Source organism: Cicer arietinum, chromosome 4 (assembly GCF_000331145.2).
Source record: "Cicer arietinum cultivar CDC Frontier isolate Library 1 chromosome 4, Cicar.CDCFrontier_v2.0, whole genome shotgun sequence".
NCBI classification, from domain to species: Eukaryota; Viridiplantae; Streptophyta; class Magnoliopsida; order Fabales; family Fabaceae; genus Cicer; species Cicer arietinum.
The window spans coordinates 53,025,760-53,037,784 of NC_021163.2; the positions used below are offsets into that span (position 1 = coordinate 53,025,760).

Consider the following 12,025-nt stretch of genomic DNA (forward strand, 5'->3'; position numbering starts at 1 on the left):
GTTCTTAGTGTGATATTAGAATCAATACTCACTGAGTTCTAAAATCTAGAATTTATTCTCAAACACGAGTTGAGCATACTCATATTCTAACAATCTCAAAAATCATTACTTTGTAACTCAAGGCTATATTGTTGACATAGCTTGAGTAGTTTGTAAAAATCCTTTTATGATTTAAAAGGTAGTTTGTAAAATTCTTTCTGAAAGATTGTAATGTAACCTGTGGAAATTCATTCTAGGTAGAAAGGTAGTACTTTGTAATAGATCAAGATTGATTTTTAAAAGTTGTGTGAAAACCAAGAACGATATTACTTTGAGCACTTAGTGGAAAATCTCACATTTGTGAAGATTGGACGTACTCTGTGTTGGGTGAATCAGGATATATCCTTGTGTGATATCTCTATTTACTTTTTATCTTATAATCAGTTTTTATATTGATAAGTTAATATTGTTGTTTTTTCCACTAACCAAGAACGTTCTTCATTTATGACCAAAATCAATCTTGAGTTAAACATTTTAGTTTTTTAACAGGAATTTTAAAAAGGGGCAGTTATAATTCAAACCCCATTTTTTATAATTGACATTGTTACTTCAATCGTCATGTAGTAAATCAACAAAACCTAAAGTAATTTCTCTTTCTCCTTCAAGTTTACCTACTACAATATCATAATGAATATGATCTCCACCAGACAAACATAATGCTTTAGCTAATATACGAAAGTGCATACCATGGTTTTTCTGTCTATCGATAATTGCATGCATTGCATGGTGGATATGAAGTAGACTATTATCGCGACAATAGTGAGACGAGCTAGTATTTGTAGTGAAGCCCTCTGTTAAGTAGTCATGCATTATGATAGGAGCACTCAATTCTCTTGCAAACAGAACTCTTTTATCATTTCTACACATGTGTCTGCAGTAGCATATAAATAATGTCCTTTAATTTCACTTTTTTCAACCTGTGATTAATAAATTGCTTCTACACAAAATAAGAAATGGTCTCTCCAACACATAAATAGTTGGGAGTTCACATTTTCATCATCTTTGATAAAATCAAGTCCCCGCACAGACATTCATAAATTGCTCTACCATAATTATTAGCAAATAAACCTAATTAAGGTTTAATAGTACATCCCAATAGTGGACGACCATACTTGTTCTCTCTCTCAACTTGGATTTCGCGAAGAGGGCCTTGGAAAGTTTTAATATAAGCACTAAGGATTCTCAAATCTTCCAGACTTAGAGTGCACAAGGCCTTGAAACCAAATACATTATCTACAAAAGAGGTAAACATGTTCGTAACAGAATCTTCTTCAAAAAGGTCAAGGAATAAATCGACTTTCTTTTCCTGGAACCGGCTCGATGTGGTAGCATCTTCCTTTATAAAGATCAAGAATGATAAGCCCATCGGTCCACACAGTTGTCCATGTCCCAATGGAATTTTCGGCTAGCGCAACATCTACTTATTCAAGAGGGACTCCAAGTTGAGGAGTTACTCGGAATGCTGCCAAGATATTATTATCTTTGGTTTCATAGTCGAGAGTATAATAAGTCAATTTATAATCTTTAACACCAACTTTGAACCCCAACACTTGCTTTAGGTTCTGTTTGTGGTGACCTCCATCCCCCTTACAACTCATGAATTAAGAATTCTAACAACAATAAGGGATACTCGATCTAACTTACAAGTTGGGTTAATAAAATATTTCATAAATGATCCATCAATTAATATTATCCCTTAATCTGACTGGTTATGAAATTGAACCATGATATTTGATTTGACAAATACATAATTATTCTATACTCTTTTATATGTATTGCACAACCCAATGCTTTTTTTTTTTCTTCAAATTTCAAGTTTTTTTCTTTTTTTTTGAATGAAATTTTCTAATTGAAATAATAAGAAATTTACTCTTGATTTTTGACAATGAAATATGTTATAAATGTAAATCTTAGAAATAAAAATAGGTATAATTGGAAAAAGAAAAATCGGTAAAAAAATATTCTACATATAAATCATATATTGAAGAAATAAAAAATAAGAACTGATGAGATACAAAAACTGAATCGTAAACCATATTTAGGTTCAATTACAAAAATTAATGTGTTAAATTGATTGATGTAATGGTGTCCATTTAATTAGAGACCATACCATGTAATGCTATTAATGTGATGGGTCCATTCATAAATTGACAATAGTAATGGGGAGCAAGGGAGTTAGGTCCCTTAAGTGAGTTCCTTGGTGGACAATCAAATTGGAACTAAAAAGTCTTATATAAAAAATAAAATAAAAACAATTGAACTAAAAAGCGTGAATTTATGACTGTTATATAAGTCTAACTTATTACAATATAGATTAATTTCAGTCAAAAAAAAATATAGATTAATTAACTCTATACCATTCTACAAAATATTCCTACCCCACCCATTTTATCCTTGATTATAACAAATAAAAAAAATTACAATCATCATTTGTACAGAAAATTGAAAAGACATACTGGTGAGTGAAAAATCAAAATTTTCATAAGGTAAAACTTCAAAAATAAATTTTTAAAATTGTAATTTTTATATTTTCTGAAATTTCAATCTTAAAATTTATGAAATATATTTTATATAGAAAAAGTTTCACATATATTCAAAACTTTAAAGATTTAAAAGTTTGAAAATTTATATATGTTTGAGATGATAGTGAATTGTTGATTTTTTGTTTTGAAAATAAACTAGGAAGTGAATGTTGCATTTCCACGGGTCCATTTATTAGTTTGAGACATAAAAAATCATTTATAAGTTTCAGACATGTTTTTATGAGAACAATATATTTGACTTCACAAGAGTATGAAAGAAGATTCATGTTATTAAAAATATTCTAAAATAAAATTTGATTTAGATTTATATTTGAAGAAAATATTTGATCAAGTTGAATAGAAGATATGATCAATATCTTATCTACAAGAAGATATGAATTATTTACAAAGAAGATTTAATCAAGATTTATCTACAAGAAGATATGAATTATTTACAAAGAAGATTTAATCAAGATTTATCTACAAGAAGATATGAATTATTTACAAAGAAGATTTAATCAAGATTTATCTACAAGAAGATATGAATTATTTACAAGAATATTTGATCAAGATTTATCACAAGATTGTATGAATTATTTACAAGAGGATTTGATTAAGATTTATCACAGGAAGAAATAAATTATTTACAAGAAGATTTGATCAAGATTTATCTATAAAAAGATATGATTTATTTATAAAAAGATACGATCAAGAATTTGTGAAAGCAATCTTAACAAAATACGAACAATATCAATATGAAGAATTTACAAACTCAATCTTAACAAATACTAAGAATATCAATCTGAAGAATTTACAAATTCAATATAAATAAAATACCAACAAAATCAATCTAGAAAAAATACTGCTCATATTGAATTCAAAAATAAAGAATTGACTAAATAATATATTATCAAAAACCATATTGTTCAGAATTATTTTTGAATAACATCATTGTTGGCCAAACTAGGAATGAAGATACAATTCAGAACTAAATAATGACTAAATTGAAGCCCTGATTTTATCTGTAAATAGATACTCAAAGCTGAAGAAGAAGATGATCAAAAAATCATAAAAGAATAGAAGAACTCAAACTCAAAATTATAAATTCATCTTAGAGTTTAAAGATAGAAACACTTGTTCGAATGAGAAATACTTTCTAAGTGTTTTTTTCTTAGAATGTGATAGTCATTGTTATAATAATCTTGTTAGAAACAACTACTCAAGTTCCAAACCTTTGTATTCAAATCTGATAGTGGTTGTAGTGTGCCTTCAACAATCTGGGGTTGTGAGATTGTATGCAGAAGACTTGACTGGTAGAGTCAAGGTATGTGTATTTCTCACGAGTCTAAGGTTGTCAGGATGTTTGAGAATACTGATTTGGAGAGTCAATTATTTTGTAATTCAAGTTGTTGAATTATTATATTAAATTCTTCTGAGTGAAGGAACTGGATGTAGCCAAGTTAGTGGCGAATTAAGATAAATTACTTGTGTCACTTTATTCATGCACTCCTTAGTCTTGTTATTGCTTTTACTCTGAGTAAATAACAAATCTGAACCAGTTTAATCAAATAATAAAAAATTTATTAACTTTATTAAACACAATTCAATCTCCATTTCTCGTGTTTGTACTTTTAGATTAGTGACAAATATACGTCGCATGTATGAATTATATACTCCAACGACTTCTTTAGTTACTCGTTTACAGAAAAATAACTTTCAAAAACTAAGTGTGAAAAATTTATAGCTAGTATATTATAATTGATCTCAATTTTATGTCGACGATATTAAAAAAAAAATTATTCTCTTTTTTATATCAAAAATATCAAATAATATTAAATATAACTAATTAATAAGTGGCAAATATTTGTCTCGTAAATAAATTATATGTTCCAATGACATCTTTTGTGACTCAATTTTAAAAAGATCGATGTGCAAAAATCTAATTATGAAAAATGTATATTCATTATATTATAATTTTTTCATTTATGATACTTTTTTTTTTAATTTTAACTAAATGTCATGTGTACATTTTTGATAATAACTCAAATTAATAAATTATAAATATTCTCTATTTTATTTAAAAACATATAACAAAAAATTTTGAATTTAACAAATTAATTAGTGATAAATATATGTATTATGTATGAATTGCATGCTCCAATGATTTAATTAGTTACTCATTTATGGAAAAAACAACATAAAAAATTGAAATATAAAAAAATTATAATTTGATTATTATAATTGTTATTATTTTTACGTTGACGATATTAAAAAAATATTATTTTAATTAATTCTTCAGTAACAACCATTTATCACGTGCATGATTTTATAATAAACTATAATTAGTATATTATAATTGTTTGTAGTTTAATTTAGAAGAATAAAAAATATTAAATTTAATTAATTGATTAATAACAAATTTTTGTACCGTGAATGAATAGATCTTTCCAACCAGTTTTTTTTGACTCAATTTTAGAAGAGCTATATGAATAAATTAATTTGTGAACAAAATTATAATCGATGTATCATAATTGTTCTCATTTTTATATTCACAAAATTAAAAATTAAAAAAAAAAATTAGCGACAACTATTTGTCACATGTATAGTTTTATAATAATTTATAATTAATATATTATAATTGTTTTTGTTTTTATTTTTATTTTAAGGATATAAAAAATATTAAATTTAATTAATTAATTAATGACAATTATTTGTCTTAAATTTGAAATACATATTTTAATATTCTACAAAATAAAATATATGTTATTGGTAGTATTCAAGTCCTATTAATTGTTAAAGAGAATCTTGTATATTTTTAAGTCTTAGTTTAATTAATAAATATTGATATTGTCACGTTAGATATTTTGTCTTGAAGTCGAATTTAGAATATTATGGAAAGGCTATGTGAATTAATTATGAAGTAATTTATTATTTTTTAAGATTAAAAAGAAAAAAAAAAGAGTAAAAAGAAAAAAAAAAAAAAAAAAGAGAATATAACCACCTTTTTCCCTTTGTTCGCTGTCTTTCTGTTTTTCCTGCCCCGTTGGTTTTGCCTACCATTGTAAACAAGACGAGGGTATATGAAAAAAAGTAGAATTAGTTATAATTTTAATCTCTTTATTTTAGTTGAATTATAAAAATAGTTTATTTATTTTATTTTTATCAAAATTTGATTTTTAAATAAAATATTAATTCAAAATTTAGTGAAGTATTATTTTTTTTAAATCACATCGTATTATTTATGATTATATATCTCAAATATAATTATTGTACCATAAGATTTTAAAGTATGGTGTGACTTAAATAAATACACATAAATAATACTTCATCAAATTTTAGGCGAAATATTTTATTTGGAGGATAAAAATTGAAGAAAAAGAAAATAAATTATTATTTTTATAATTTAATTAAAATAAAAAATCAAAACTGTAATTAAAATTAAAAAAATAATAAGAAGAAGAAGCCAAACTATCATGTCAAGTTTATGGTAGCGTGTCAAAATCAAACTATTAAGTGTGATGGTTTAAGTTGGTTGAAAAAGCAAGTTAGTGTGTCAAGTCCTATTAATTGTGAGAGAGAACGAACAAAAAATGTAAAATCAATTATATCAACTATATATATATATATATATATATATATTTAGTTGATTGATTTCAAAATAAAAACTTATTCGATCAAAATGAAATTGAGATAATTTTTTGATTAAAATATAATTTTTATTTTTTAACTTTAGTTAAATTCTCTCTTAAATTTTTAAAGTTTTTTTTTTCAATTTAGTCATTTAATTTACATATTGTTTGCAATATTAATATTTAAGAATAAAAAAAAAATTAAAAATATTTGTAGAATTTTTCCAAACTAGAATAATTAAATCGATTGTGGTCTATCAAATTTAACTCATTACTCATATTGATTATTTATGTTTTTTAATTTTCTCAAATTGATTATTTAAGATTTTTTTTTTTTTATCATCTTCTACTATGAACCTCTTATTTCATATTTTTGGATATTCTAGGTTTTAGCTTCAAATTGGTTTTGTTTTTTAATTGTGATTTTTTAGTTTTATTTTATTTTAAAGTTTACAATGAAGGTTTGAAACATCAACACCACTCTAAAAACTACCGACCACTATCACCACTAACGACCACCATCTTCAACTTTTGACATTACCATCGATCACTTACATCTGACAACTATTGACCATCACATTATATCATCATCTTTGATCACCATCACAGACCACCACCACCTACTTCCAACAACTACACCACCACTATCCACCACTTTGACCACCACCAGTCACACTTTGAACAATCGATCACAAAGTGGCAACTACCGATTTCATTGTCGATCACCTCTTTCGACCATTGCAGCTACTTTCGATGATTAATTAACACTACTTTGACAACTACTATTTTCAACTATTATTATTAAAATTATTATTAATAATTTATAATTGTATGATATTTAATTATTTTAAAATAATTAAAATTTAATTTATATTCATTTATTTTTATTTTTTTATGTAACAATATTTTTTTTATTTAGTGAATTGAAAATAAAATGAGATAAAGTGAACGACTTAATTTAGAAATTAAAAAAAAAACTAAAATTTAACTCAAAACTAAAATTAAAAATCAAAATTGATTTTAAAAACTCAAACATAAATTTTTTATAATTTCGGTGCTCTGATATCTAATTTTATTAAAATTGTCGAGCGTTTTCAAATACATGAGTTCCAAATGTCAATTTCTTTATCTTTGGTTTGATTTTAACTTTTTGTCTCCCGTATATAAGGTCAGCTTACATTTACTAGTTTATGTTAAGAATTATGGTTAAGCTCGAGAAAAATAATTAAAGAGAAAAATAAACTTGAAATAATTATTTAATGAATTGTTATTACAATTAGAGTACGATACACTTTTATATAGTGCAATTAATGTAACTAATCTAACAACTTCTATTTAACCATAAGTAGTTTTAACTACCTCTAATAGTCCTCCGTAATCACTTCAGCTAAATAACAAAATTCACGAGGAAAGTGGTAGCGGCCGAGATGCGTAACTCTCGTCGAAGTATTCGACCTAATTTGGGCTAACTCGAAATTTGGACCAATTTGACCTAATTTGGGCTATTTTTTTACTCTTTTTTTCTTTATTTTTTTTCTTCTTAAATTCTTCTCTCAGCCAATCACATCATTAAGATGAAGTGTAGAGCTGAGTTTGCAAAATGTTATATTTGATTTTAGTATCTAATGGTAAGATTTTTAAAAATCTAGGGACATACTTAGATCGAACTACAACTACATATTGAAAAAATTTAAACAACAAGAAAATTTGGTCAGACACTTGTGGTACTTGTTATCGCAAGGTATACATTTTTTTTTTTCATGATTTAAATTATGTTTGATTTGTTCAGTGGATTTCCTTAAAAAAAATTAAAATAAAGAGTTTAATTTTCATAACTTTTAATATTTTTTTACATCAAACTGTCTTTTGTATAAATTTTAATATATAATTAGAATTAAATTTAATTATATTTTATAAACAAAAAATATGAGAGAATATATATTAGCAAAAACCAATAAGTGTCAATAAACTTATCATAGGTAAAATTATTGGGAGTTATGTATCAGTTACTAAACTCTAAAATAATTGTCCTTATTATTGTAGGCACAATTTGTGCCATGATTTATTGTGAAATAAACACTTATTTTCTCATTTTCTTATTGACCAAATAATCATTCATCTCATATTTTCTTTATAAAACTCTTTATTTGATTTTTTTCAAAAACAAAATTCTCATTTTATATTTATGTATGTATATATATTCACATTCTATGTGTTAAATCAAATTTATGAGATCATAATTGACAAAGCATTTCCACGTATTCATATATATATATATATATATATATATATATATGTGTGTGTGTGTGTGTGTGTGTAGGGTAATATATTACTAGTTACAAACACAATGAGTTAGAAAATAGTTAACACATGAAACCAAGGCTTAATATTAATAATTATACCACATTACAAATTCACAATTCTAAACATTAAGGACATGCATAGATGTGGTAATAGCAAACACAACTAGAAAATACATACTATAAATTTGACAAGGAAAGACTTTGACCTTAAAGTGAAAACACAACATAAGAAAATATATACTATATATATTGTCTTTAATTATTTGACATGCAAATAATTAAAGTAAAAACTCAAATGGATCTTGCATTGACTTTGACCTTAAAGCCATGTTCCATACGAAGAACCATAGAAAGCTTTGGAGTTACACGATGAGGTTCCACAACATGGAAGTGAAATTTCCATAACATAGCAGTTGCAATCATTTTCATATGAACAAAAGTCATATCTTTCCCAAGGCAACTTCTAGGACCTGCATTAAATGCTATGAACTTGTAAGATGGTACCTGTATAATAACTCCTTTATCTGATATCCATCTCTCTGGCTTAAATTCCATGCAGTCTTTTCCCCATATTTGTTCCATCCTTCCCATTGCATACATAGAATACATTACTTTTGTATTTGGACTAACATGATCTCCACTAGGTAATATATCAGATTTTTTTGCACACTTATGTTCAGATGGTATTGGAGGATAAAGTCTTAAAGCTTCACATATAGCTCCATGAATGTAAACTAGCTTCTCAAGCTTTTCCATACTTATATTTTGTATCCAATTCTCCTCTTGTGTTACACAATTATCTTTCATCTCTTGAATAATTTTAGCTTCTATAACAGGATGTGTTGAAACTAACCAAAACAACCAACAAAGAGATGCACTGATTGTTCCATTTCCTGCAGCTAAGAGATTGAATGCAGTGTCTCTAAGATACTTGTCATCCATTTTCCCCTTTCCCAAACTTTCTTCCATTAGTGATTTTACCAAGCAAGATTGTGATTCATCCACATCTTCACTGCTGTTGAACTTTCTTTGCTCCTCTTCATCTTTGCAATAACTTATACATTTATACAAGAATTTGTCAAGACTTTCTTGAGATGACTTGTAATTCATTTCCTTACCAATTTGCAGCCATTTTTGTAGTTTCCAAACACTTTTTGGAATATAGTGTCTGGACATTAATATAGCCTCGATAATAGAAATAGCTTTTACATAAGCGACATCTGATAACTCGTCGTTGAATTTGTAAGGGAGGGAATTAGGATCAAATCCAAATAAAAGATTGCAAGTGAGGTCAAATGTGAACCTCTCAAGAATATCTTGTAAATCAAGTACTTGTCTAGGTTTGGATGCAATATTATCAAGAAATGGTAAAAGACATTTTTCTAGCTTCTTTTTAATGTTTTGTTGAATAAATATCTCAATGTTTTTCCTTTTGAGCAATGAATGAAGCAATGTCCTCTCATGTTTCCATTCATCGGAATCCAAATTGAAAATTCCACCACCAAGAATATCAAAGATCTCATGGAAATCAGATCCTTTCCCATAGTTGCTGAAATTCTTGCTTGTTAAGTGGTGCACATTCATGGCATCACTAGTCATGATAAAGTTGGTATTTGTGAACCAAGGTCCTTTAAAATGAAAAGTGCCTCCATGATGTTTCATAATTATTGTAATAAAATCATGAATATTGGATTGATTAAGTAAAACTGTTGGTAGCATGCCAATAATTGGCCAATTTGGTAAAGGCACATTTCTATTGTATCTCCAAATATAGTAGCATATGATGAAGAAAATAGCTACAAATAATGTAATAATATATTGAAACATTTCTAATTAAATTGCATGAGTTTCAAATTTTCTCTATGAAGAAGAGTATTGGGGTATGAATACTCTCTAATTTTGAGTAATATGCTTCAAGTTGAGTGTATTTATATTGAAGAATTTTCAGCAATGACCCACAAGGCTTTTATGGATGGCTTGCCTTTTAAATAAGTAGTTCAAGACTCGTTTTCAGTTTTAATTAATTATTATCTTTTAATTTTATTCCTCTAATTAGTAAGATATACATTGTTCCAAACTAAGTATTATATTCCACATTCTCTTTGTAATATGGAGAAACACATTTTTAATAGCTTGAAGATATCTTAGAGTTATTTTAAATAAATATTTCGTCTGAATTTATGTTGTGGTATGACAAATTTCTCTCAATTTTTTTAATTCTCCAATTTTAAATGATTTAAACTTTAATAATTCAAAGTTTGACTAAAAAATAAATAAAGTATAGTGAAAAATTTGTTTCAGTTAATTTCAAACTTGAGTTTTTTTTGGATGATTCGTTCTTAATACTCATTAATCACTTGAATTCAATTAATTGAATCTCAATATTTAATACAATATATCTGATTTTAATTTCCCTAATTGGTAGATGTCTTAATATCTCTCCAATTATGAAAACTCTCCTTTCTTCTCTTTTGTTTTAGTAGTTAGGATTGTCTCCAAATTTGAATTTGAAACCTTATTCTTATAATTCCGTTGCATCCCTTGGCTCACCAACCGAGTTACATATTCGGGACATATATATGATGGTGTGTTGATGTTAGAAGCATGACAAATATTAAGGTTGACAACTTTCACAGTCGGTCCACCATAGACCAAACTTTAAATTTTACACAAAATAAAAATTATGACACTCTTCAGAAGTACAAGTCAACGGTTCTCTCCGTCTTTACACTTTAGACAATGATTTAATTGACATCAGTTTGACGAGTTAAATTTTGAGAGACATATTTGTTTTCCTAAATTTTTATCTAATTGGCATCGATAATGATGAGGTTTTTGTTGTTTGTATTACGAATGCGGAATTATATATGATATTTTGTATGGAGAAAATTTTTCTTTTGTATGAAATCCAATATCATAATAAAGAACAAATCTAAACATATTCTAAACAGATATATACATTATATATTCTAACAATATTTTATTCAAAATGTTAAATATATATATATATATATATATATATATATATTAAAATCTATATTTAAATAAAATATTATCAAAATATGTAAGTATATTATTCTCAACGCTCTTTTTTCACTAAATATTTTTCTAGAATAAAACCGCATTTTCAATTTCTTTGTACCTTGTTGATGTGATTTTTTCCACTTACGTCTTCATTCTCCACATAGATTGAATATTATGATGTCTGATACCTCTTGTTGTGGTTTATTTTCTTCTTTATCTCCTTCATACCATTCATGTAAACAAGAAAATGTTTCATGTAACACAAGAGTATGTGGGTTTTATTTTTCTTTTGGCCCTCCGTATTCATGAAACACATAAAGAAATAGTCTTTGGTTATTGGCCTTAAGACATATGTCTTCATGTAACACATGAGCATATTTCATGTTATACATAAGTGGCGGCTTCTCAAGAACGGACATGGGTCACGACATCCCCTGTATTTTAAACAAAAAATTATATATAATAAGAGTAAATGTCCATTTTGGTCCCTGAGAAATTTTGAGAGACC

The 12,025-nt window shown here is 26.3% G+C and overlaps 2 protein-coding genes across 2 annotated transcripts; both read right to left on the reverse strand.

Annotated features, from left to right (window-relative positions):
• Window positions 1–474: 474 nt before the first annotated feature.
• On the reverse strand, window positions 475–1,874 carry LOC101494759 (ribulose bisphosphate carboxylase large chain). The gene is given in 4 exon segments (XM_012719511.3): window positions 475–893; window positions 896–1,063; window positions 1,066–1,325; window positions 1,327–1,874. Coding segments are annotated over 4 exon segments (1,044 nt in total). The 5' UTR covers window positions 1,638–1,874; the 3' UTR covers window positions 475–588.
• A 6,679-nt stretch (window positions 1,875–8,553) lies between these two features.
• Window positions 8,554–10,401, reverse strand: LOC101495087 (alkane hydroxylase MAH1-like). Its single transcript, XM_004513554.4, has one exon. The coding sequence runs from the start codon at window positions 10,318–10,320 to the stop codon at window positions 8,785–8,787; it is 1,536 nt and encodes a 511-aa protein (XP_004513611.4). The 5' UTR covers window positions 10,321–10,401; the 3' UTR covers window positions 8,554–8,784.
• Between the last annotated feature and the right edge of the window lie 1,624 nt (window positions 10,402–12,025).

Coding starts and splice junctions, on each gene's coding strand:
- LOC101495087 (XM_004513554.4), bottom strand. CDS start 10,320: ATGTTTCAATATATTATTACATTATTTGTAGCTATTTTCTTCATCATA.